Below are 27,612 nucleotides of genomic sequence, written 5' to 3'. Positions count from 1 at the left end.
CTTCATCTAAACAGGCAGGTAATGTGTTTTGGGGCACGTGCGGTATCGCTTCTTCAGTAAGGAAAAGGGCACAAGAGTCAGAGACGGCAGGTATCCGGGAGCCTCTGAACATGCAGGCAGTGCTGCGCCTTGAGATCCGAGCAACCCCAGCACCTATAAACCTTAACTGGGGTGTGCCACACTTGCCTTTCTTCACACAGTACATCTGCAGAGGAGTTGTGCACGTCCCGCGGCAAGCAGCGCAGCTTGGTTTGGCTCGGGATTTGTACTGGTCTTTAAGACCGGGCTCTGTGTAGAGAAATTCCCAGCACCCTAGGCAAGATTTTTTAAGAGTAACCTTCACTCAGCTGCGGGACTGCTCCAGCGAGGAGGGAAAATTGCAAAAAACACAGTTGATGGACAGAATGTAGAACAATGTCATACATTCACCCCAGTACAAGGATCTGGGCCTAAATCCATCGTTTTTTTGCACTCCACACCACCCTGGGTTAGACACGGGCTATATGCAAATCAGCTCTGACCCTGTGCCTCATGGGAACAGTCCAGTCCGAACTACCAAGCCAATTCTTTCCCAGACCGGAATCAAGCATCCAAGGACCGGTTTCTGGCTATCAGCCTTCATCAGCCTGGATAGCTTGACTCCAGTGGTGTGGAGAGCCTGGGACTCACGTCTGAGTATACCCAGCACACTCGGGGTGAAAATTGCTAAAAACACAGTTGATGGACAGAATGTAGAACAATGTCATACATTCACCCCAGTACAAGGATTTGGGCCTAAATCCATCGTTTTTTTGCACTCCACACCACCCTGGGTTAGACACTGGCTATATGCAAATCAGCTCTGACCCTGTGCCTCATGGGAACAGTCCAGTCCGAACTACAAAGCCATGTCTTTCCCAGACCGGAATCAAGCATCCAAGGACTGGTTTCTGGCTATCAGCCTTCATCAGCCTGGATAGCTTGACTCCAGTGGTGTGGAGAGCCTGGGACTCACGTCGGAGTATACCCAGCACACTCGGGGTGAAAATTGCAAAAAACACAGTTGATGGACAGTATAATCCCCATTATTTCCCATGCACAGAATTATGTGTCCCTGCAGTTCCAGTAAATCTGGGGCCACGGAAATAACAGATTACAAGTTTCAGGCCAATAACTTGTAACAATCAGTGTTTCCACTCTCATTCCAACATGTTTTCCACTGGTAGTTGGATGGGGATTTCGACTCGTTTCAGCAGCCATAACCTCGGTGTGAAAATCAAAAGCTTGCAATTCCAATGGGGCCGCTAATGAGAGAAGTGGAAAGCCACTATGCAATTATCGAAACCAAACAGTGTCATGCATGGACCATTTAATGCAGTTAGATGGCATATAATTGGAATAGAAACAATGCTATAGATCACGTCTTCAAAGTAATACACTTTCAATAAATAAGATATACACAAAGAAATATTATATATATACCTATTTACTTCATCTATCATTCTAGTAGCTTAGTCATTTAATCACTGAAACGCACACTCACTCAGACAGTTATTGACTTAAGAATTCAACATTTCACACTTTATGGTAGGTCAGAGCTAAGGTTACATTGCTCTCTAAACTGGTCATTTTCCCATTAAAATTCATCATTTTAGGTTTTTTGTTGTACACACTATTTTGCCAAACTTTAAAGTTCTTTTTAGATGCTATGAGGAGTCGTTGACTAAAACATTAATTCCTTGGAGTACAGATGCCTACCAGTTAGTGAAGTAAGGCAAGAGGGTGAAAATGCAGCAGAATATATTGTGTATAATCATTAGCTACTGTATAATGAGAGGTGGCATGATGAGAAGTAAGAGCCATGAAGACCACAGCGAATGACAGTCACTTTTTGGTCTCAGTACATACGCTACCCCTCCCCCTATTTTGGTAAAGGGCCAGAGAAGGAGTGTTTGGCCACCATCCACTCTGAAGAATTGACCAAGAGGAGGGGAAGCATTTTTGATGCTTCTCCCCTCACTCTACATAAAGTGAAATGACCAGACGACAACTAGAGGAAACCCAATAATGGATCCTTTAACCAATATGTGCCTGTATCCATATATAAACATTATACATACATATCCTTGAACATAACTATCAATGAATAAATCAGCGAAAGCCACATATCTTATCCAGCTAGTTACTGTATTGTATTGACTAAGCATAAGGGAACCCAACGTGACAAGGACAATCAATAGACTGGAAGCTAAAGTAAACTGAATTGCTCCTTTCATTAATGATCATCAAATGCCCCAAGCAGTAATGAGCCTCATTAACAAGCATCACTATTGGCTCAGGAAGTAACAAATATCAGTGTGCCAGGGCAGTAACAAGGCTCAGCTATGAACAAGACTCTACAGCCCCAGGTAGTAATAAATATCAGTGAGCTTGGGATGTAGTACGCATCAATACTGGCCATAGTCCGTAATGAGATCCAGAATTAGAAACCGCAGGCAGCAACAAGTCTCAATGGACCCCAGCATTGATGAGCATCATTGGCCCAAGACATTAATGAGAATCAATGGCTACAAGCAGGGATAATTATAACTGGCGCTGAACAGTACTGAGCCTCAATGACGTCACAATTATTAAGAATCAATGGTCCCAGGCAGAAATTAGTCCATTTATTTGAATATAAAAATGCCGACCAATACCAAGCGTCAACATTCCCAGCATCAATGTCCCTACTAAGTAATGAGCAGCATCGGTTTTAAACAGAAATGAACATCCTAGACCCTAGTAAGAAGTAGGTGTCAATTGCCCCAGGAACCTATGAGAATCAGTGGCCTCAAATAGCAAGGATCATAATAGGCCTCAGGCATTAAGGAGCATTAAGATTGGCTTCAGAGAGGAATGAACATCCACACTGTACACTATTAGTAACAAAAAACAATGGCTCCAGGCAATAATCAAAATAAGTGGCCACTGTTAAAACTGCCAGACTATTGCAGTTTGGGAAATATATTTGTGGTTCTGAAATTACAACTACAGATAAAGGCATTCGTAATTCCTTCCGGTGACCTCGTTTGGCAGAAGAAGGTTTGAAGAAAGGGTGCTAGGCTATTAGCCATCACTAACTAAACTAAAAACGAGGCAATTTTTCAGAGCTTTAACAAGGATGCTGTTCTGAGATATTTTTACACTACTTTATAATCTATGGTGATTGCTTAGAATATACATTTATTGCAGGACTTGAATATTTAATTTCCAATTGGGCAGTTTCTCTCGCTCACCAACAAACTAACAGTCACCAAGAACAACTTCCATGACGGGATGAAGGCTGTCGCCACCTGGATGAAGGATAGCTGCCTCAATCTCAACTCAGAAAAGTCAGAAGTCCTGATACGGGGCTCCACGTCCTCAGCCTGGTAGGACTCTTGGTGGCCTCAGGCACTTGGACCCCCACATCCAGAGGCCATGCACAAAACCTCAGCATCATCCTGGACTTCTCGCTCATTATGAATAACCAGATCTACACCTGCTGCGGAAGATCTTCAAGTGGATCCCCACCCAGTCCAGAAAGGCAGTCACCCATGCACTCATCAGCAGCAGATTAGACAAGTGTAATGCAATCTAACCCGGCATCACCCAGAACGCCTCAGCCAGATTCATCCCAACATCCTCTGCCGCAGCCTTATTTTCAGCCACCTGAGAGACCTCCACTGGCTACCAGTGAAAAAAAGAACCACCTTCAAGCTCCACACATGCCTACAAAGCCCATCACGAAACAGGACCTGCGTACCAACCACCGCCTCACATTTCACACACCCACCTGAGACTTCTGCTCTGCCCAATTGGCCCTGGCCACCATCCCACAGATCAGCAAGATCACTGCCGGAGGAATATTCTTCCTCATCATCATAACAAAGACCTGGAACACCCTACCTCTCCACCTCAGGCAATCCCAGTCACTGCCTCAATTCAGATACGACCTCAAGAACTGGTTCTTCAACTGAACCGCAGTGCCTTCAAAGGATCAGCAGGCATCCCCCCCCATGCCTTGAGACACTTATGGGTGATTAGTAGCGGTCAAAAAGACACTTGATTGATTGACAGTTAATCATTTTAGTTCAGAGTCTGAGTGTTGCAGATTCATTTTGAGTTCAATACTTTCTGGTTAAATAATCAGGGAAAAAAGCTTTTATTGCAGTATTATACTGTATTGTGTTGATGTGGGCCCCATAGCAAAGTATCTCCAGTGACAGAAAATACATGCTCAAAAGGTAAATTGAAGTTAAAGGTCTTGGGATTCTGTAGTAGTGTCAAGGATACAGTAAAGTTGTGTGCAGACAGTGAGACTTCACAAGAAATACATTTATGAAGAGAAACGTGGTTACTTACAATGGACGATAAAGGTGGGCAGGAATTCAAGCTTAACCCCATCGACGCTGATGACTAGCTCAGCTCGTCATGAAGTACACCTCTCGTACGCTCATGACGAGCTGAGCTCGGCATGAACCGCGGGATTTTTAAATCTTCAGCGCACAGCGGGAGAATGCGCCGCACCGATGGTGTTAATAAGAAAATATGAAGGAGGCTTGTTTCGCAATATTTCTCCAATGCATTATTTCACCTCTTTAGGTGATGTGATGGCTATGAGTTGTGACTACTGCCTTGTGGAACTTTAGTTCACTTCAGCATGTCACTATATTCGGTTGTAAAAGGATTCTGAGGTATAGTGCATTCTTGTCCACACTAACTGGATTAACTTCCTTACAAAAGCACAGTAAAATCTTACAATATAGCTAAAGTAGAAAAAAAGGTACAAAACCGATCTACCATCATCCAGGAGTATAATCTAATCTTCCATAATCTGACAACCGTCCCGCAAGGGTGTAATTATTTTAAATATGTTTAAGTGCACATACAAACTGCTTCTTCTTATCAGTAGAGAGCCTGGTCATCTCTTCTTTGTCTGCTTTCATCTCCTCTTCGTTGTACTGGAAATCACGGACCACAAACCTACAAAAGAAGTCATGATTATACATCGATACAAGGTCTCATTCTAACCAATATAATGCATTTGTTCAAAATTAATTTTCCCGGATCGGGGGAATCCCACAATATTATTTTATTGAGTTTTGCATTCAATTGCTGCACAGTAGACTGAGAATGTCTAGCTTCTGTTTCAAATTTTGCAGTAATTCTCGAACCAACTGTAAGTGCCAGACGTTTTGCAAGCTGAAGATCAAAGATTTTATTTTTTTTAATTAGAAGGAATATGCTACTTACCAGTATGCATCTGTTCTTTGCATGTAGGGCTGCTGACATTCATATCTGTGCATAGATTGCCGCCTAGTGTTGGGTCTGGATGATTGCACATTGTTGTCCTGGAAGAGTCTTCGAAGTATCACGAGATAGGTGGCTCCTCCCCTGGACTACAGAGCGCATGGGCATCCTCTCCATCCTTAGATTGTTTTTCGCCATTGTGGCAGAGATGGAGTGTTGTACAGTAAGAGATGTCCATGCAAGAAAGTGAGAGTTAGAATGAATGCTACAGCTGCGACAGGCACCGGGGAGGACGGTGGGCGATATGAATGTCAGCAGCCCTACATGCCAAGAACAGATGCATACTGGTAAGTAGCATATTCCGTTCGAGGCATGTGGGCTGCTGAATTCATATCTGTGCATAGAATGTATAGCAGTCTCTCCCTTAGCGGTTGCTACCTGTGCCAGCTGCAGCAGTCTGAAACAGAGTTTTTAAAACAGCCTGTCCCACAGCAGCTTGCTGTTTGGATTGTACATCTACACAATAGTGTTTTGTGAAAGTATGTATGGTAGTCCATGTGGCTGCTTTACATATTTCCTCTAGAGGAATGTTTCCTTAGAAAGCCATGGATGCCCCCATTTTGCGTGTAGAATGCGCTCTTGGGGGAACTGTTAAAGTGCGTTTTGCCTTAAGATAACATTTGAATGCACTTAACTATCCATCTGGCTAACCCAGATTTAGAAATGGGGTTGCCTTTGTGTTGCGGTGAAAAAGCAACAAACAGCTGTTTTGTCTTCCTGAAATCTTTTGTCCTGTCTATGTAATATAGGAGAGCCCTCTTAACATCTAGTGTGTGTAGAGCCCTTTCAGGTACTGACTGTGGATTTGGGAATAACACTGGTAGTTCTATTGTTTGATTGATGAGGAAGAGGGATACCACTTTTGGCATGAATTTAGGGTTTGTCCTAAGCACGACCCTATTTGCGTGAATTTGGAAGAATGGCTCTTGAATAGTCAGGGCTTGCAGCTCGATAACTCTTCTAAGCGAAGTAATCGCTACGAGAAAAGCCACCTTCCATGTTAAAAATTGTATTTCACACGAGTGTAAAGGTTCAAAAGGTGGTCCCATTAGTCTGGTTAAAACAACGTTTAGGTTCCAGACAGGTGAAGGTGGGTGTCTTGGGGGGGATCACTCGTGTGAGCCCCTCCATGAATGCTTTAATTGCAGGCACTCTGAATAACGAAAGGTGTTGCCTGTTCTGGAGGTAAGCTGCTAAGGAAGCCAAGTGTATCCTTATGGATGTATAGGCTAGATTGCAGCGGTGTAGGTGCAAAAGATAGCATATGATATTTTGAGTTGATGCGTTTAGTGGGTTTATGTCATTGTTGTTACAATAAATGACAAAACGTTTCCACTTTGCCGCATAACATGGTCTTGTGGTAAGTCTTCTTGCCTCTTTGATAATGTTCATGCAGTCAGGAGGTAAGTTTAGGTAGCCAAACTCTATAACTTCAGGAGCCAGATTGCAAGGTTCAGCTGCTGCGGATCTGGGTGCTGAATGTCTCCATGGCTCTGCGTTAAGAGACTGGGTGTTAGTCGTAGTCTTTGATGAGGCACCACGGAAAGTTCTAGGAACGTGGTGTACCACGGTTGCCTCGCCCATGTTGGAGCAACCAGGATTAGCGTCATGGAGTGCTGGTGCAGTTTGCGTGCCACTAGCGGTATCAACGATGCTGGTGGAAAAGCATAGGCAAATTTGCCTGACCAGTTCATCCATATCGCATTGCCCTGAGACTGCGGGTGTGGGAACCTTGTGGCGAAGTACCGGCATTTTGAGTTTTGTTTTGTGGCGAACAGGTCTATCTCTGGTTGTCCCCACTGTTGGAAGTATGGTTGAAGCACTGTCGGATGAATCTCCCACTCGTGTACCGGTTGGCTGTGTCTGCTGAGCAGATCCGCTAATTGATTGTACTTGCCTGGGAGGTGTTCCGCCATGAGAAAAATGTTTCTTTGAATGGCCCACTTCCACATGCTCTAAGCTAGATGTGACAGCTGTGGAGAGTGTGTTCCTCCCTGTTTCTGTATGTAGTACAACGCAGTCATGTTGTCCGTCTGGATCAACACGGTCTTGTTGCACAGATGTACTTTGAAAGCTTTCATTGCCATAAAAATTGCCATCAGCTCCAGTAGGTTGATGTGCATTTTCTTCTGTTGCGTGGTCCATAAGCCCTGCACTGTGTGGTGGAGGACATGGGCTCCCCAATCTATCCGGGATGCGTCCGTCGTCAAGACTATTTGTGGTACAGGCTCTTGGAACAGTCGTCCCTTGCAAAGGTTTTGTGGATTCCACCAATGCAGAGAGTTGTATGCACGACTGGTCACCAACACTATGTCGTTTAATTGTCCTTAAGCCTGGTTCCACTGACGTGCTAGGCACTCCTGCAGCGGACGCATGTGTAGTCTTGCGTGAAGGACTATGAAAATGCATGAGGCCATTATGCCTATTAGTTGCATAAACACTCGGCCTGGGAGCGAGTGTTGGGGCCTGAACCTTTGGATTAGCATCTGAATGCTGTGTATTCTGACAGAATTTGGCTGTGCTTTCCCTGCCAGAGTGTCTATCGTTGCTCCCAGGTACAGTTGTACATGGCCAGGCTGAAGATGGGACTTTGGTTAGTCCAGCGAGAAACCTATACTGTGCAGGAGATGAATAGTGTGTGACATGTGGCTGGCACATTGCTGGGCTGACTGTGCTTGTATTAGCCAGTCGTCCAGATATGGATAGACGTGAATATGCTGTCTTCTCAGATGTGCAGCAACTGTCGCTAGGTGCTTGGTACATACTCTTGGGGCTGTTGTCACCCCAAAAGGAAGGACTTTGAATTGGTAGTGCTGATTTTGTATTGTAAACCTGAGATATTTCCTGTGTGCTGGGTGTACCGGTATATGGAAATATGCGTCTTTGAGGTCTAGTGTTGCGAGGAAGTCTCCTTGACGCAACAGTGGCAATACCTGCTGTAAAGTGAGCATGTGGAAATGCTCTGATAAAATGTATTGGTTTAGGGGCCTGAGGTCCAAAATTGGCCTGAGAGACCCGTCCTTCTTGGGGATTAGGAAGTACAGTGAGTACACCCCTGTACCCTGGTGTTCTAAGGGTACTAGTTCTATGGCCCCTTTTTTTTAGCATGCTGATGACTTCTTGCTGCAATAAGTGTAGGTGTTCTGCGGACATAGGACAGTGTCTTGGAGGTATGTTGGGTGGTGTGGAGGTTAATTCTAGGCAATAGCCATGCTGGATAATTTGCCTTACCCACCTGTCTGTAGTTATGTTTTCCCAGACTTGCAGGATCTGCTGTAATCTTCCCCCGACCAGTGTTACATGGTCTGGGGGTAGTGACAAGAAGTCACTGTTTGGTATTGGTAGAGGATCTGGTGGTGTTATTCTCTCGTCCTCTACCCTTGCTGTTATTGCTACGGTATCCACCTCTACTGTTTTTGTTGTAGGTGTTTTGCGTGTTCCCCTTGTTGTATGAGGGTTGCTGTGTTGAGCCTCCTCTTGCAGCTCCTCTGTTGCCGGAGCGACGAAAGGAGCCGCCTCTGTATTGTTGTGACTGCAAGGCTCCCATAGACCTGGCTGTCTCGGTATCCTTCTTCATTTTGTCTAATATTGTGTCCACATTAGGGCCAAACAAACAATCAGGGTTCACAGGTTGATGGAGTAAAGTGCTCAACCTCATTTTTAAACCCAGATATGCGGAGCCACGCATGTCGTCTAAGCATGACACTGGTACACTGGTATTGATAGCCCTGGCTGCTGTGTCTGCCGCATCTAGCGCACAGTTGATGGAGGCGTTCGATATTAGCTTTCCCTCTTTATAAGGAACCCTGCCTGTTCCTTATAAAGGTCAGGTAGATGCTGGAGAATTTGCTCTAGTGTGTCGTAGTGGGCCCTGTCATACCTGGCTAACAGGGCTTGTGTGTTTGAAATTCTCCATATGTTAGCTGCTTGAGCAGCTACACTTTTGCCTGAAGCCTCCAGAATTTTAGACTCCTTGTCTGGAGGTGGAGCCTCGCCAGTAGTCTGTGAATTAGCACGTTTACGTGCATCGGATACTACCAAAGAGTCTAAAGGCAGCTGTCCCTTAATGTATATAGGGTCCACTGGTGCTGGCCTATATTTCTTCTCTATCATGGGGTTAATCTCGTGCCCTGGTTGTTTCCTTAAATATGTCCCCTGCATGTTTAAGCACCCCCTTTAACATTGGCAATATTTGACTGATCTTTCAGAAGTGTTGAAAGTGTCAAAGAGAAAGTCTTCCTCAATGGAGTCTGCATGCATTTCCACGTGGTGGTTGTATGCTGCTCTTTCTATTAATGCATTGAAAGCAGCTGTGTCCTCTGTAGGCGAGGTTTTGACAGGGTATGCAGTATTGTCTTGAATGGGCCGAGAGTCTACAGGATCTACAGGGTCAGACCATGGTTGATTTTGGTTGTCCTGGTCATTGTCCACAGGATAATTGTACAGTTCATTATCCTCATATTCCACATCCTCATCTGTGCGTGTGGGAGAATATGTATAAGTCTCTTGCACATGTGGTCTGATAGGCTCAAAGAGTTGGAGATGTAGAAGAGTCTCTTTTCTTTTTTAGTGGTATTTTATAGGTCTCAGCGTAAGTGTCTGGTCTGATTTCCCTTTTTAATAGGGTAACTCTGCCAGTATTGGGGTCAACATACAGTTTTGACTGTTCTTCTGTCGAGGGCTCTTGCTCCTCATGTGCTTGAGCTCTTCTCCCTGTTATCGACTTCCTTGTTTGTGTCGGTTCGATTTCCGTTGTTTGTTCGACCGCTTTTTGCCTCATGTGAGTTGGAAGTCCAAATTTTATCGGTCCGAGGGACATTTGTGCATCAACAGTCTTTTTAGGCTGTATGAACTTCTTCGTTGCCGTAATTGTTATCGACCCGAAGGTTCTCGTTTGTTCGATAACCACTTTTTGGCCTTGTGTCGTCTTCGGAGCTTGCTGCTTCGGAGCGATGTTTCGCTGCCTCGGCTCGACCGACCCCTTCGCTTCGATCCTTGCCTTCGGCTCGAGTGTCTTTGTTTGCACCGTCTTTGGCTTGTCGACTTTCTGTTTCGGTTCGACAACCATCTTCTGCTGGAGTACTTCGTTTGTGTTGCCTGGTGTCGACATCGATCTCGTCGGTTCAACGGGCTTTAGCTTAGGCATGTCCCTGGGTGTACTGGCGCTCGGCTCGACAACCCTCATATGCGACCAAGCTGGGTCGACGACCATTTTGAGTTTGGTCGGCGCCGATGGATCCGCACCTTTCGGTCCGAAGACTGTAAAGTCTATAAGTTTTGGTTTCTGTTTTGCTTCCTTTACTTTCGGTTTCGATATTACCAAGGAATGGTAATGGTGCACTGATGGCTCTTGTCTTCTATTCTTAGCAGGGTAAATTGCGGGGCTATAGAATTGATGTTAGGATCTTGGCTAAGGCCTTCCTGCGATGCCTCGACCTGAGCCTCTGGAAGCGTATTAGTAAATGTACTGGGCTCCGTACTCACGGTTGGCCCCGTGTCCTCGCTGGAGTCGTCCTCGCCGGCTCCGATGCCTGGATCGTCGTCCCCTACCTCGACGATGTTGTCTTCTTCGTCGACGTAGTAGTTGGAGTCATGTTCCGACCCCTGCTCAGACTGCTGGTCTGAGTACTCCGCTTCGACGACCTCTTCGTCGTCTTCAAAGATGTTTTCCGGGTCAGGCGCTGGCTTCTGCATCGTCTGCCTCGCTGCTCTTCGAATCCGAAGTGTCTTCTTTGATCGAAACTGCGCACAAGCTAAGCAGTCGGCTTCATTGTGTTCCGGAGATAAACACTTGTTACACACAGGGTGTGGAAATTTCGAGTTACAGTTGGGGCATCTTTTGAATGGACTTCGTTCCATCGACGATCGGTCCCTTGGTGTCGAAAAGGCCACCCGGCCCGATTCGACGTTCTGAGTATAAAACAACAGAAATAAAGTTGTCGGCACCGATTGAATAACAATACCGATGACCCCGAAGGCCTTTTGGCCTTTTAGAAAAGTTTTTTATCGATTCCGAACTCAGAGTTGGAAATCACATCCGAACCCAATGGCGGAAAAAAACAATCTAAGGTTGGAGAGGATGCCCATGTGCACTGTAGTCCAGGGGAGGAGCCGCTTATCTCGTGATACTTCGAAGACTCTTCCAGGACAACAATGTGCAATCATCCGGACCCAACACTAGGCGGCGATCTATGCACAGATATGAATTCAGCATCCCTCATGCCTCAAACTGTTTGTTTAGCCATGCAGCAGAAGGCCTCACATGGATGTAAATTTATTTGACAACCCATGCGGGGATTTAATCAACCTCCCTTTCGATATAGTTATCAAGGGAAGAGGGTTGTTCCCTTTTTGTGTAGTAGGCAATTATTTCTTGCAGTCCCTTCAATCTCCTGCTTAAATGTAATGATCAAGGTTATTAACTCCCCTTTTGAGGGCCGGTTTTCTATTCTTCCCCTGCCTTATTTCTGGATGGGGTCATTGAAATATATTTTTCACCACGATCCTCATCACAGACTTCAAACTTCACCCCATGTGCTGACATGAGCCTTTCGTAAGGAGCGTGGTCCCATCATGGTTTTGGACCGCCAGCAGGCAATCTCTCAGGATTTGGGTGTGTTTCTTCTCTGCTCTCGCATCTTCAAAACGTCTCTACAGCTCTTCGCCAACAGGTTTAAAACGTTAATTTCTGTCTTTCATATACTGAGATAAACAGGTTTTGTGTCATCTTAGTGAGATAGAACCATCGCTCTAGTGGTTTTCCTTATTTCGATTACTTGCCCATTTCAGGGCCACTGGTAATGGCTCAAGTCATGGTGGAGAGCATTAGGTCAGATTGCAATGCATCATAGGAAGCATGACACTACATGAAAAGAACCCCACAGCAGATCCAGAATCGGTTCTTTAATTCTAGATGCTTTTGCTTGATGTTTATATATATTAAATCCTTACAGTAATCATTTTCTGTATACTCATGTCTTCTAACCTTTGAGAAGGGGCCGGTTACCTGCACATATGGTTTGCAGCAGATATCCCAAAATTCTTGCAGAGTTTTTCATATTTTAATTTTACCCTGTAGAACATCAAAGCACAAACAGGTTGGATGGGAGATATATTTGATAGAGAATGTGGCCGTAGACTGTGTGCAATGCAAGGTCAAATTAAGGAGAACTATTCTCAGCAAGCTGAACATTTTTGTGCAGAAACAACTTGGTCCTTCTCAGAGGCATCTTTGTAGACTGATGCATCACATCAAACTTTTTCTGGCTGGTGCTTTTGTGCCCTTCATATGCAATGGTTTACCCCACATTGCCCTCTTACTACCCCTAGGATTCTCCCTGGAACCCAACTGTGCTGAAAATATCATCATACTAGTATAGTGAAGCTATTACGAATGCAGTAGTAACACTTAACACCTTGTGCATTTATAAAGTAAGGTGTGTTTCGTGTACAGTCTAATTTTACAATCATACTGCTGTGTGATTAAAATACTAATGGTTTAAACATGAAAGTGATTCATAAACTTAAAAAATGTTTAACTTTCGCGGCCCCTTGTGGCTCTCACAGTACTGGTATGTTTGAAGGGTATGAAGCACCCAGTAAATCATCAGAAACAGCTTCCAAATGCAAATGTATTATGGCTGCAGTGGAGTATGCAAAATACCCAACGTGTTTCAGCATATAGCCTTTACAAAAAAAATGCAAGACGTGGTGCCGAGTTACTGAACGAAAGGACCCGTAGAGCAGGAGAAAGTGCTACTAAAAACAGTCATCATCTTGTTACATATATGATACAGATGCAAAATGCATTGGTAAATACAGTTCATAATCTAAATATATTGTAGACAATGTCCTGCTTACCATCTCGGACCTTCCTCGCATCCTTCTGGCCCTGCTGGATATCCTTTCTGGCTTTGCAGCGCTTTCAGGATACCAGGTGAACTGTGGCTAGAGCAAGGCGCTATCCTGGTTGTGCATGACTACCTGCGAGGCCTTTGCGGACTACCCCCTTCAATGAAAACCCTTTCGACTCCAGTATCTGGGGTTCTACATGACAAAGGGTTGGACCGCATGGTGGGGGAAACCTCTGCTGGCTCGAATGAAGCTGTACTTTGAGAAGTGGTCCCACCTCGGTCTCCCATTATGTGGGAGGGTGCATGTGGTGCGAATGGTGACACTACCACGTTTACCTATATCCTTGGTATGATGCCCTTGTTGGTCCCACAATCCTCATTACGTTCCGTGGACAAGGGCATCCGGTCTTTCATCTGGGGACCTCCAGCCCCAGCTCGGTCAGAGCCAAACTCTTGGCTCATCGATCGTGTGGAGTCCTTGGTCTCCGGTGTTTGAGCACTATGCTCTAGCCCTACACCTCTCCCAGTTTGCTTATATGCTCCTCGGACGCGCCATTGTGGGTGCTGGTGGAGCGTTTCCGACTCACTGTCTTAACTGCCACCTGGGCACACGACCCTGGGTCCTCCAACCTTCCCCCGTAGTTTCCCATCTTAGGACATGAGGTTGTGTCTGCGAGGTAATGTCTGGTTTCTATAGCCTTCTGAGCCGTCATATTTTCTGCCTACTCTCTCCTCACTACCCTCTGTGCCACATGGCAAGCCAGACTGCAGATGGACTACGAGGCAGAGGACTGGGCCGAACTCTTGGAGGTACTTGACCGTGGAGCGAGTGAGGTACGGTTAAAATGTTGTCTTTTTTAAAGTTGCTGCACGACTGGCACTGGACCCCCGTGAAGCTGTGAGCAGCTAGCCTGCTGCCCCACGCGACCTGTTGGTGGTGCCCGCACGACCGCTGTGACCTACTACACATCCTCTATGACTGTCCCTCGGTTGGTAATAAGCTGAGCGGAACTCTGCTAGTCACAACCCCTCTCCTTCGCCCCCTGATCTTATTACATGACCTTGCAGATTCCACAGACCTCTCCTCCCTACATGGCCGCCTCTTGCATAAGGCACTTGGCAGGACTAAAAAAGGCATTCTCCCCTATTGACGTGGCCTCTGATAAGATCAGTAAAATATTCAATAAAACTTGGAAGTTTTGAAAGCGGCACCTTGAATTTACCAAAACCAACTTTCTCTCACAAGAGAGGAAGAAGCCTCAGAGACTCACTTGTCCACACAAGACCTTTAAAGCTGGCAGGTGGGATCAGACCAACTCCAGGGGCTCTCCCTGGCGTAGTGGGGCACTTTCTAGTTCGAAATTGTAACGTCTGCTTACTGACAAAAAAACACTGAAATTGTAGATTTGGGTGATGATCTACAGTGGGAATTGAGACAATTCACATACTGCAATAACCAGAGGGTGGTGTGTCTGATCAATTGCCCATGTGATCTCCTGTACATTGGCATGACCACAAGTAATGTCAAGACAAGGATTACAGAACACCCGAGTAACCTTGATAAGTGTGGTGAAGTCCTATCCAATTCCTTGGTTCCCAAGCTTAAAGATGTGGTGCAGGCATGGGTGTGAGGGAGCTCCCGGTGGATGGATTTCATGGTGGAAGTGGTGTCCTGAGTGGAGAGGAGGTTCCAGGTGGTCAGTCTGTGGTTCATGTCAGATGCGGTGCTGGCGTATCGGTCGAGGAAGTCTGTAGGTGTGGGATGGGTTTGAAGTTTCTGTCTATGGCTGCGAAGTTGTTGCACAGCTCCTGTGAGGATGTGATGTTGTTGACGCTGGCAGCCAAGGTGGAGAATTCCCGAACTATGTTGAAAACAGACTAAGTTGTTACAGTGCATTCACAGCATGATATGAAGGCTAACAAATAATCCTAAAATACTGAATGCGGCATTTCTATTTACATAACAAATGGGCACAAAGTTTCAGTGTCCCAGGACTTGCCATGCTAATACTCCATATTTTTACACATGTAAGTGTTAAAATTTCATTTGGCATGCAAAGCATGGTTAGGTTTGCACGTAAATAAGGAGTGCGATTGACGGTCCCTCAGGGTGAGCGATTGATGGTCTCGACGCCACCACAGGGTAGAATTGCAGAAACATGTAGACCAGATCTAGAAAGGAAGTTAAGCCCATTGAATTCCTAACAGACTTCCCCTTTTTGCCCCCCCAGATTTTAACCACACCGAATGGAGCGCATTTTAAAGTAATAGCAGGCCACCGGACAGCCATTTTAAACTCACAAAAAAACACTCCTCCATCTCCTCTTAACTTGTAACATTGTTTGGATACCATTCAGTGCTCCTGTGTAATTCACCTGTAGCAGCACGGCCCATTCTATAGTGGAGCGGGAAGAACCCAATGATAAAGTATGCCATTAGGGGTAAGCCTGGTGGGTGAGAGTTTTTCTTAGTAGCAGTGTTGCTTTCCCAGTAAAATGAAATGTGGTTAGTTCATTTGATAGGTTAGGGTTCTTCAGTTTGATTACCTGATAAGAAAAAGGTGCATTTGAAGCAGGATGTTCAAAAGATTTCACAGAATCCGTAAAATTGATTGGCCCATTTCAAACTAATGTATGATGCTGGAAAAATGTCTAGGAGACTGGATGAGGTAAGAGTCTAGATTGCTGGAAAGAATTACCTAAATACTAGGGACTGATACAGATTTAATATATACAGAGTGGCTGTGGCATTGCAAATTGCACTGGGGAAAGTAAAGCCATTTTATCATAAAATAGTCAGCAGGCCATAAATGTGATAAAGGAGACGCCATATCTATGTCCTTCTCATTAAAGCATCCTCCATCATAAACACACTAAGACTTACACATAAATACGTATTCAAGGCATAAACGCATTGGTGATGCAGAGAAAAAGTGCATTATCATAATAATAATCAATAACCATTAATTAAAAACATATAATACAGTGAGAAGGCCTGTCAGCAGTTACAATGGGCACCTTTCTTCAGTCTCCAGGCAAGATGTGGTCCTGCAGTGGAGGAGCTGCGGACTCTTTCCACCGGACCAGATGGCCAAGTTGCTAGGACTGTTCAAAGATGCAGTTTAAACTTTCGAATGGAGCCGGGAGATTATCATCACTGGACAGTGCCGATTACAAGAAGGTGCTATCAAAAGAGTTACCTCTAGGCTGCATTCCCACTTGTAAGAAGACAGGAGTTAACTAGTGAATGGCTTCTATGCTGGTTGTATTCGGAAAGCTGCCAATACCTGCAGGTGAGCACCAGCTAAAACAGGGTCTGCCCACACAGTGAAGGAACGTTATAAAGAAGAGTACGCAACATGGCTGTAAGAACACACTTGCAGAGTTAGAAAGGGTTTCTTTCAATCCTGCATGGAGAAAGAAGGGAGCAGCTGGAGAACGTGAGGAATCTGTAAAGGACTTGTTGCAAGACAACAGAATAAGATGGTTGTGTTAAATTCAATTTTAAAGTAGCTTGACAATGTTAAGAAAGCTTCTCTGGCCGTAGATGCTACGTTGCAGAGTTTTGACAAATTGTAAGGAATGGACTCGGTTGTTGAATCAGTGGACTCAAAGCTTCTTCAACTGGACAGCGAAATGGATCGAACAAAAGAAGTAGAAAAATAAGCAGAGCAATTTTAATAGCAGTCGAGGCATTGTTAGTTTTAGATAGGATGCTTGAAAAACTTGAAAATATTAGGTGAGGTGCTCATATATCAGGGTTTTGGATTACCTGGACCTTGCTCCTGAGATGTCAATGTAGGAGGTGATGGGAGTCTTTTTGTGCAACACCCCCTCTACCCATTCTTTGGAGGCCATATACTGTTAATGAAAGCATAGAGGTTCCATCCAGATGCACAAACGAACAAGTTACTTACCTTCGGTAACGATATATCTGTAAGAAACATTAGTTAGTGTTAGATTCCTTACCTTAGAATATCCCCAGGCATCAGTCTGGATCCGGAAACATTTGCGTAGCAGTACCCCTGCGCGTCGGTAGGCGTCGTCTGCAGCCGTCCCCTGCGGCTCTGCGTCCGTCGTCGGTGTCGTGCGCCGTGATGACGTCACTGGAGTATATAGACGCCGCCTCCGCGCGTTGACGTCGGTTCTTTGTACACAGCTTTTCCGCGCCAGAACACGCAGAGCCATGTGAGAACAAACACTGGTGCCATTTGAAACTAGGGCCCTGAAAGGGATGTCCTTAACCCTAGGTATCAGTTCGCAGAACGGGGAGGATGGGTGGGGCGGTAAGGAATCTAATACTAACTACTGTTTCTTACAGATATATCGTTACCGAAGGTAAGTAACTTGTTCATCTGAAAGAAACAGGTTAGTATTAGATTCCTTACCTTAGAATAGATACCCCAGCAATACCAACCCCGGTGGTGGGTCTGCGAACCAATACAATCCTACACCAGAAAGTCCTGGAGGACCGAACGGCCAAAGAAGCCATCCCTCCGGACTTGACTGTCCAGGCAGTAGTGCCTCGCAAAAGTGTGCAGCGAGGCCCACGTAGCCGCCTGGCAAATGTCCTGCAGAAGGGACTCTCCGGCCCAGGGCAGTAGTAGCCGCCGTGGCCCGAGTGGAATGGGCCCTCAGCCCAACAGGAGGCTCCTTCCGAGCCAAAGAGAAGCACGCTTTGATGCACAGAACGACCCACCGAGAGATGGTCCGTTTATGTACCGCCCGTCCCTTCTTCGCACCCACGTAGCCAACAAACAGTTGGTCATCCACTCGGAACTGGCGTGTGCGATCCATATAAAATGAAAGCGCACGTTTTGGGTCCAGACGATGGAGCCGCTCTTCATCCTTTGAAGGATGCGGAGGCGGGAAGAAGGAAGGGAGGGTGATGGACTGCCCGATGTGAAAAGCAGAGACAACTTTGGGCAGGAAAGAAGGTCTAGTTCTCAAAACCACCTTGTCAGGATGAATGGACAGGAAAGGAGGTTTGACAGAAAGAGCCTGGAGCTCACTCACTCTCCTGGCAGAGGTGATGGCAACCAGGAAGGCCGTCTTCAAAGTCAGGAGACGGAGAGGACAGGAATGAAGTGGCTCAAAGGGAGCACACATCAAGAAGGTTAGGACCAGGTTCAATCCCACTGAGGCAACGGAACAGGAGGATACATGTGTGTGATGCCCTTCAAGAACCTTGTTACAATAGGGGACTTGAACAAAGAAGGTTGATCAGGCAGCCTCAGAAAGGCCGAAAGGGCAGAAAGGTAGCCCTTGATAGTGCCCAGAGCAGAGCCCTGCTGGGCAAGAGAGAGAAGAAAGAGGAGAACCTTGGAAAGAGGGGCAGAAAGAGGGTCCACAGCCTTTGCTGTGCACCATGCCAAAAATCTGTTCCACCGGCAAGCGTATACCGACTTTGTGGAGGGGCGCCTGGCTGCCAGAATCACATCACAGACTTCAGGAGGCAAGTCGATTGGCCTCAACTGTCGACGCTCAATCTCCACGCATGGAGGTGGAGACTGGACAGGTTCGGGTGGAGGACCGTCCCCTGCTGCTGCGACAGAAGGTCCTCCTGAAGGGGCAGGCGGATCGGGGGACCGACTGACATGCTGAGTAGCTTGGGATACCAGTACCTTCGAGCCCAGTCCGGAGCCACAAGGATGACTTGGGCCCGGTCGCGCCTGATCTTCTTCAGCACTCTGGGCAGAAGTGGTATAGGCGGAAAGGCGTATAACAGACCGCAACTCCACTCGCGCCGAAAGGCGTCGCCGTGCGAGTGCCGTCTTGGAAACTCCAACGCGCAGAACCGATGACATTGCGCGTTCTCTTCTGTGGCGAATAGATCTAACCAAGGCTCTCCCCATTGCAGAAAGAGGCCTTGCGCCACGTCCGAGTTCAGACGCCATTCGTGATCCATCGAGCACTGACTGCTGAGTTCGTCCGCCCTGGCGTTTAGAGAACCTGCCAGGTGTTGAACCGTCAGAGTCACGCCCTGACGTTCCAGCCATTGCCAGAGGCGCAGAGCCTCCTGGCAAAGGGTCCACGACCCCACCCCGCCCTGCCTGTTGCAGTACCACATGGCAGTGGTGTTGACGTGAACACCTACACCACACTCCCGCTGACAAAGGGGAGGAATGCTTTCAGTGCCAAACGAATCGACCGAAGCTCCAACAGGTTTATATGGAGCCGGGACTCCGCCGGGGACCAGATGCCTCTGATCTCTGCCTCTCCCAAGTGGCCTCCCCAGCCCTGGAGGGACGCGTCCGTCACAACAACGTGCTCCGGTTGGGGAAGGGAGAGGGATCTGCCTCTGACCCAATCGCAGTCCATAAGCCACCACTGCAGTTGTATCGCAGTGCCCTCCGAGATCAAGACATGGTCGGACAAGTTGCCCTGATGCTGGGCCCACTGAAACTTCAGGTCTCACTGCAGAGCCCGCATCCGCCACCGGGCGTGATGCACCAGAAGGATGCAGGAAGCCATCAGCCCCAGCAGCCGCAGCGTCAACCTGACCGAAACCCGGGATAACGGATGAAAGATGGGAATCAAAGCCTGTATATCCTGGACTCGCCGTTCCGGAGGATAGACCCGAAACTGCGCCGAGTCGAGAACCGCTCGGATGAAAAGGAGCTTTTGAGAGGGACACAGGTGTGATTTCGGCACATTGATGGAGAACCCCAGCTCGTGCAGGAGGTCTGCCGTCATCTGAAGGTGGTGGACGACTGTCTGGGGCGAGCCCGCCTTCAACAACCAGTCGTCTAGATAGGGGAAGACTGAAACCCCCAATCTGCGCAGATGGGCAGCGACCACCGCCATCACCTTGGTGAACACCCGTGGGGCGCTGGTAAGGCCGAAGGGGAGCACGATAAACTGAAAGTGCTCGTGGCCTACCGTGAACCGCAGGTAACGCCAGTGGGCCGGCAGGACGGGGATGTGAAAATACGCATCCTGCAAGTCCAACGCTACCATCCAGTCTTGCGGGTCTAGAGCAGCCAAGACCTGAGCTAAAGTCAACATCTTGAACTTCTCCTTCCGGAGGAAGCCGTTGACGTTCCTTAGGTCCAAGATAGGACGTAGGCCCCCTTTGTCCTTCTTGGGTACCAGAAAGTAGTGGGAATAGCAACCACGTCCTACTTCTGGCCCAGGAACGCGCTCAATGGCCCCCTTGGCCAAGAGGGCCTAAACTTCCTCCCTCAGAAGTGCCAAGTGGTCCCCCGACACACAGTGGTTCTGCGGTGGCATGGCTGGAGGAGTGGTCTCGAAGGGGAGGGAGTAGCCCCTTCGGACGAGCTGCAGCACCCACCTGTCCGATGTTATTGTGCGCCAGTGGGAGAGGTGATGGCGAACCCTGCCACCCACCAGCGTCACATGGGCCTGAAAGCACGGACTAGGAGGATTTAGTGGCAGTGCTGCGGGGGAAGGTGCGGTTTCCACGGCCGCCACCACGTTGATAAGTCTGTTGCGGCGCGTGGCTGGCAGCACGTGTGGGACCGCCCCTTCCTTGGCCACGAAAGGAGCGAAACGAACCCGTTTGCTGGCGCTGGGTCGAGAGACCCAAGGACTTGGCCGTGACCCTGGAGTCCTTGAAGCGCTCCAGCGCGTGGTCCGCTTTGTCGCCAAACAGGCGACTGCCATCAAACGGCATGTCCATCAATGCATTCTGGACATCTGCCGAGAAGTTGGCGGATCTCAGCCAGGCGTGGCGACGAATCGCCACCGTCGTGGACATCGCTCTGCCCAGTGAGTCGGTCGTATCAAGACCACACCTGATGGAGTATCTTGCTGTGTCTCGGCCTTCAATCATAGCCTTGCCGAGCTTAGCCCGTACCTCCGGCGGGCATTCAGGCAGCAGGTCCGCGACCGTATCCCACAGAGAGTGGGTGTAGCGGCCCAAGAGGCATGCGGTGTTGCAAGACCGCAGTCCCAGACTCCGGGACGAGAAGACCTTCTTACCATACTGGTCGTACCTCTTAGATTCCCGGTCGGGCAGGGCCGACGGGAATGCGTTCTGGGAAGTCGAGGCCTGGATCACCAGGCTCTCAGGGGTGGGATGGGTGGACAAGAACTTGGGGTCATCCGTACACGGACGGTGGCGTCTGGCCACGTTCCTATCAACAGGCGAACCTGAAGCCACTCGCGTCACCCAAGTCACCCGTCCAGTCCGCATTGTACTGACACTCGCGGGTCAGAGGGTCCTCAGACCCCTCCCACTCCTCTCCGTAATCTACATCTTCACCATATTCGGAATCAACAATGTAGACCGGCTCCCCGGGGTCCACAGGCCCCATCGGCGTTGGACTCTGCGTCGGTCGACGCCGGTTCGACTCCGCGTCTGGAGTCGGAGAGGGAATGGGGGCGGCGCCGCCCGGCGCCGGAGAACCGGCGCCGCGCGGGGGCGGCGCCAGGGGCAGCCCCGATGGAATCGGCGCCGGAGAGGCTGGTTGACCAGCCGGCGTTGACCCTGAAGGCCCCTGCAGCGTCGAGGCAGGAGCACCCGAACCGCTAGGGCCCTCGGACGGGACCACAGGGCCCGAAGGCGCCGGAGGCCCCGTCGGAGGAGACAGTGCCCTCATGGCCATGAGGAACGCCTCTATCTCCTCGGGCGATGCGCCTTGCCCAGGGACCGCAGGGTATGGAGCAGGCCGTGCCGGCAACTCACGCGGAGCCGCGGGGGTGGGGCCACCCGAACCCCCGGCCGCATCGCGCGAGCGTCGGGAGGATTCGGGGGTACGATGACGACGCCCCGACTTCTTGTGCTTCCTACCTGAGGAACCAGAGGAATGGTGACGACTCCCGGAGCGCTCATGACGGCTTCGCGACCGCTCCCTCGATCGCTCCCTTGACCTCCGGCCGGACCGGGACTGCTCTCGACGCGGGGCCGACACCCGGAGCTCGAGTATCTTGCGGGACCACTCCCGTCTAGCTTTATTCATCAAGGCCCGGCAATCGACGCAGGCGTCCACGTCGTGGTCGGGGCCCAGGCACCGGAGGCAGAGTCGGTGATGGTCCGTGACCGACATCGTGCGGTCACAGTCGTCACAGTTCTTAAAACCAGGCATCCTACTGGCACCCTAAGAAGATTCAAGGATTCAAGAAAAAACTTGGTCAAAAGACCGGAGTACTGCACTTCTCGGATCTGCGCTAACTGGCGCGGAAAAAAGAAGAACTGACGTCAGCGCGCGGAGGCGTCGTCTATATACTCCAGCGACGTCATCACGGCGCACGACGCCGACGACGGACGCGGAGCCGCAGGGGACGCCTACAGACGACGCCTACCGACGCGCAGGGGTACTGCTACGCAAAAGTTTCCGGATCCAGACTGACGCCTGGGGATATTCTAAGGTAAGAAATCTAATACTTACCTGTTTCTTTCAGATATACAAGATGCAAACGCGGGATGCCCTACCAAAGTGATTCTTAATGATTCAGAACTCCAAGAACCTAGTTTGAAGAAGACACCCCTCAAATCAAGTTGCAAATAAACAGCAAATGGATCTTCCTGTTTACAGATGTATCCTCAGGAACACAATCCAAAATAAATGAACGTCAGAATAAGTGCCAGGAAATGATGGTTGTGCTTGTGTCCATGGGGTATCCAGCCCAACTAAAGTGCCATGGCCGAACAATATCTACATTTGTACACAGCGAGAAGCAGCGTATTATCACTCATGCATGCCGATATCACTGAAACTGAAAGCAACTGTAGCATAAAAACGATGGCTTATTTGTGATCAATGCTCAGGGGTACGGCTCAGACATTCAAGCACTGACTTCAACAGGAGACGTAGCGCAGGAAAGTGGTGACAGTCCTCTTTCCAGTGGTACCTTTCCCTAGTGGATCCCTTCTCAGCTGAGGAGGGATCAACACAATAGGCCAAATGATTGTTTAAATGGGGTGAGCAGTCCCCCTAGGTAGGACCAGGGGCTCCCAGCCAATGAGGGGCCAAGTAGTCTTTCTGCTGCCTTGGGGATAGAAGGCCCACTAGACATCAGGGGAAGGATTCTCAAGGAAAGGACTGGGCTGAGGGCCAGGCCATCATGGCATTGTGCCCCCCACCCACCTTCACAAAACAGGGGACTATTTATTAAGTCCCTGGGGAGCAGGTATGTGGGTTCAATCCTAATGTGCAACTCCCAGAGGGGCAGAAAACAATGAATCACCAAGAATGGCATTGGGTGGTGTTACGGTCCATCCTGGTGTGGCGGGGGGGGGGGGGGCCGCGCCAGTGGCAGCCCCGATGGAATCCGCGCCGGAGAGGCCGGTTGACCAGCCGGCGTTGACCCTAAAGGCCCCTGCAGCGCCGGGGCCAGAGCACCCGACGGCGTCGAGGCAGGAGCACCCGAACCGCTAGGGCCCTCGGACGGGACCACAGGGCCCGAAGGCGCCGGAGGCCCCGTCGGAGGAGACAGTGCCCTCATGGCCATGAGGAACGCCTCTATCTCCTCGGGCGACGCGCCTTGCCCAGGGACCGCAGGGTATGGAGCAGGCCGCGCCGGCGACTCACGCGGAGCCGCGGGGGTGGGGCCACCCGAACCCCCGGCCGCATCGCACGAGCGTCGGGAGGAGTCGGGGGTACGATGACGACGCCCCGACTTCTTGTGCTTCCTACCTGAGGAACCAGAGGAATGGTGACGACTCCCGGAGCGCTCGTGACGGCTCCGCGACCGCTCCCTCGATCGCTCCCTTGACCTCCGGCCGAACACAGGAACACAATCCAAAATAAATGAACGTCAGAATAAGTGCCAGGAAATGATGGTTGTGCTTGTGTCCAAGTGGGGTATCCAGTCCAACTAAAGTGCCATGGCCGAACAATATCTACATTTGTACACAGCGAGAAGCAGCGTATTATCACTCATGCATGCCGATATCACTGAAACTGAAAGCAACTGTAGCATAAAAACGATGGCTTATTTTTTTGTGATCAATGCTCAAGGGTACGGCTCAGACATTCAAGCACTGACTTCAACAGGAGACGTAGCGCAGGAAAGTGGGGACAGTCCTCTTTCCAGTGGTACCTTTCCCTAGTGGATCCCTTCTCAGCTGAGGAGGGATAAACACAATAGGCCAAATGATTGTTTAAATGGGGTGAGCAGTCCCCCTAGGTAGGACCAGGGGCTCCCAGCCAATGAGGGGCCAAGTAGTCTTTCTGCTGCCTTGGGGATAGAAGGCCCACTAGACATCAGGGGAAGGATTCTCAAGGAAAGGACTGGGCTGAGGGCCAGGCCATCATGGCATTGTGCCCCCACCCACCCTCACAGAACAGGGGACTATTTTTTAAGTCCCTGGGGAGCAGGTATGTGGGTTCAATCCTAATGTGCAACTCCCAGAGGGGCAGAAAACAATGAATCACCAAGAATGGCATTGGGTGGTGTTACGGTCCATCCTGGTGCTGGGCCACACCCACTAACCCCAGGAACAAGATACTCTTTTGGTCCACAGGGGTGAAAGGGGAAGCCAATTAGACACCAAGGAGAGAATACATTGAACATGGAATACGGTGGGCGGGCAGCCCATTCTGGCTTCTGGTTGCCCCCTCAACCCAGGCACAAAACATCAAAACAGTCTTTCTGCCATGGGGTCAGACTGTGAGCTTTACCTCAAATCTCAAACGCAGGTTTGAGCATCATGGAAAGGAGTTTAACACAAATAAGGAACTGGAGGGTATCTGGCTCCTCCGGACATCAGCCTTTGTGCTGCTCACCGTTCCACCAAGCCCATAGTGAAAATACTGCCAGCATCAGCCACAGCAAGTGAGAGAAAATATGGATTTGTTTTCATGTAGTTTTGACACATGGGCTGTACAAGAGGGATATAACTCATATTCTGTGACCCTCGCAGGATGGGAACAACAATTGGGGGTTGGAACAATTATCTGGTTCCAAGACTTGGTGGCGCAACACAGCCCTCTCTGCCACCCCATACGTCAAAACTACACCCAAAGAAACACTACTCTCCTTTCACTTACCATGGCTGCAGGATTTGGTTCTGGGATAGTCGGCAAATACTGAACCGTACCAACCCTCAGCATTTCTAAAAATTAGAATCCACAGTGATGAGGCTTGTGAGGATCACAGAACATTGTATTACCCAGTACAACCATCAAGACACCTACGCTCAGCCTCATTCGCACACTTCCCCCCACATTCACAAAAGTAGAGAAGATAGTTGTTCTCTTACATCGCACCCAAAGCATGGAATTACCTCCCACAAGTCATCAGAGCCTCCTCCTCGCTACCTGAGTTTTTCAAGAACCTGAAGACCTGGATCTTCAAATAACTCTGCTGGTACTAAATGCCAGCACACCTGCTCACACCTGGTAAAAGGTCAACCTTTAAATTAGGAATAATAGCAACTGCTGATGGAAAAATAGTTTCCTGGTACTGTTAAGATTTAATCAGCACAACTTGAACACAATATGTAGCTATAGGTATATAATGATCACTGAAATATTCTTGAATAAAATCCTGCAATGAACTGGGTGACCGTGTAAAAAACAATCAAGAGTGCTAGCAGAATAACTGCAAATTCAATATGTGTTCTTTTAATCCATTTTTAATTGCCACAATTTCAAAATTAACCATGATCTGAATAATTAACATGGACTACCAAGTCTGTGCTGAGCAAGTAAGTGCATATTTGATAATACAATTCATTTGTGATATTGGCTATGGAATCCATGGTTACATTTTTGCTGCTTTGAGGACAGAAAACGCATGCGACATAATAAATATGCATTCAGAGGAAAATAAAACTCACTTGTTTTCCCTGGCTTTATGTCGGAAGTCATCCACTGCCTTCCTGAACAATGTCACGCTGCATAGGTAACTATCTTGGTCTTCACAAAGAGTGCTTTACATATAGAGAAAAACAAAGAAATTATTAAAGGTGCACAAGAGGAAGTGGCAGGTAATTAATATTGATAGACAAAATAGCAAATGTATCACTGAGATAATGTTATACTTTGGGGTTAGGTATGCCAAAGGAAAGCTGAGGCAGAACTACAGCCAACAACATGGTTCAACTGTAAATCATACGCGTCTCAAAATCTAGAAGTAGAAAACAGATGTTGCCAGTGTAAACCTGAAAATGGAGATGATGTGTGCTACTGCAGTTTCTTCTACCGCAGGATTCAATGCAGGTTATACAACAATGAAATACCAGGGCACATTGGCAATTAGCCACAAAAGGAGTGACTTGTATGTATGAACTCAAAGCCCAAACCCTACTGTCTAGCAATAGGGTCTTCATTTTCAGAAGCTACCAGTCAAGCGGGAAAACTGTCCAGCAGAGTCTCTTGTAGTTTTGGGAATGTATATTCTAATACCAGACAGTAGTCAATCCAAAGCCAGTACTCATTATATTGAGCCAGAGTGTATAGTATTATTAGATATACTAGAGGTAGGACACCCAGTTAATGCATATAGGCATGGGTATTTCACACTAAACACAGGGTTCAAGGCATATCATCAAGAGTATAAATGTGACTGATATCTCATAATGTCCCTTCTTTGATTTGTCAGTACCTCATGGAAAAGTATTCGGAACAGAATCCCATCACTTGCTCTCTGTGTTCTGTGTTTGTGCATTTTTCACCTGACATTTTGATGGAGCAATATTAGAATAGACGTTACTTCCTGGGCCACTAATGAAATTTTCTCAGTATGCGAATAGTCAATATATAATGTTGTATTCTGATCAGCATCACCCCCAACACACTATTTTTGTGCCTTTCCCATTGACACGTTCTCAGGAACAGGTTTTTTTTTTTTCTCATGACCCAGGCCAAACAATAATATACGTACATTTCCCTGAGAAGTTTAACCTGTGGGCATTAGTGCACTTCAAAATCCCCATTGATAAAATATTTGCTGTCCATGCAGCCTTTAGGGAATTTAATTGAACACCATCAACAATACTGGGGCCACATTACATTGGAGGGGAGGAAATAGGGACAAAAGTGAAAACTGAAAGTTATTCACCAGTCTCTATAAAACCTATCACTAGAAATGCGAGTTAATTTGTATTCAAAACTGTTGGACTTGACCCTTCCGGCAGGATCATTTCAAACATTTTGCCTTCACATTCCTGTTTTCTGAACCTATTTCTGCTGGCCTTTACGACTTTGCACACTTTACCACTGCTAACAGAGTACGTATGCTCTATCCGTTAAACATGGAGAAATTGGCTTACACCCAATTGGCACATTGAATTTACTTGTAAGTCCCTAGTAAAGTGGTACTTCATGTACTTAGTTGCCTGTAAATCAAATCCTACTATTGGGCCTGTAGCACTGTTTGTGCCACCTACCAAGCACCTAGATAATTTCACAGGCGACAAGCAAAAATATACAAATCCACCTTACATTACAACTAGCCCTTTATACATGTCTCAAGCCTGCCATTGCAGACCTTGAGTGCAGTTTAAACTGACATTTAGACCTCACAAAATAAACCTTTTG

General features: G+C 48.0%; 1 protein-coding gene across 1 annotated transcript in view; it reads right to left on the bottom strand.

Moving 5' to 3' along the window:
* The window catches only part of ATP6V1C1 (ATPase H+ transporting V1 subunit C1), a 484,611-nt gene that overhangs the window by 142,543 nt on the left and 314,456 nt on the right, over window positions 1-27,612 (bottom strand). The window contains exons 9-10 of the mRNA XM_086966092.1: window positions 25,911-26,003; window positions 4,890-4,983 (exon numbers count right to left, since the gene is read on the bottom strand). Of these exons, the coding sequence (XP_086822218.1) occupies window positions 4,890-4,983; window positions 25,911-26,003 (187 nt within the window). The remainder of the gene's footprint in view (window positions 1-4,889; window positions 4,984-25,910; window positions 26,004-27,612) is intronic.

The sequence above is a fragment of the Lissotriton vulgaris genome, chromosome 4_1 (genome assembly GCF_964263255.1).
Source record: "Lissotriton vulgaris chromosome 4_1, aLisVul1.2, whole genome shotgun sequence".
NCBI classification, from domain to species: Eukaryota; Metazoa; Chordata; class Amphibia; order Caudata; family Salamandridae; genus Lissotriton; species Lissotriton vulgaris.
Note: the sequence above shows the minus strand (reverse complement) of the source record. Positions and strands in the feature narration are given on the sequence as shown.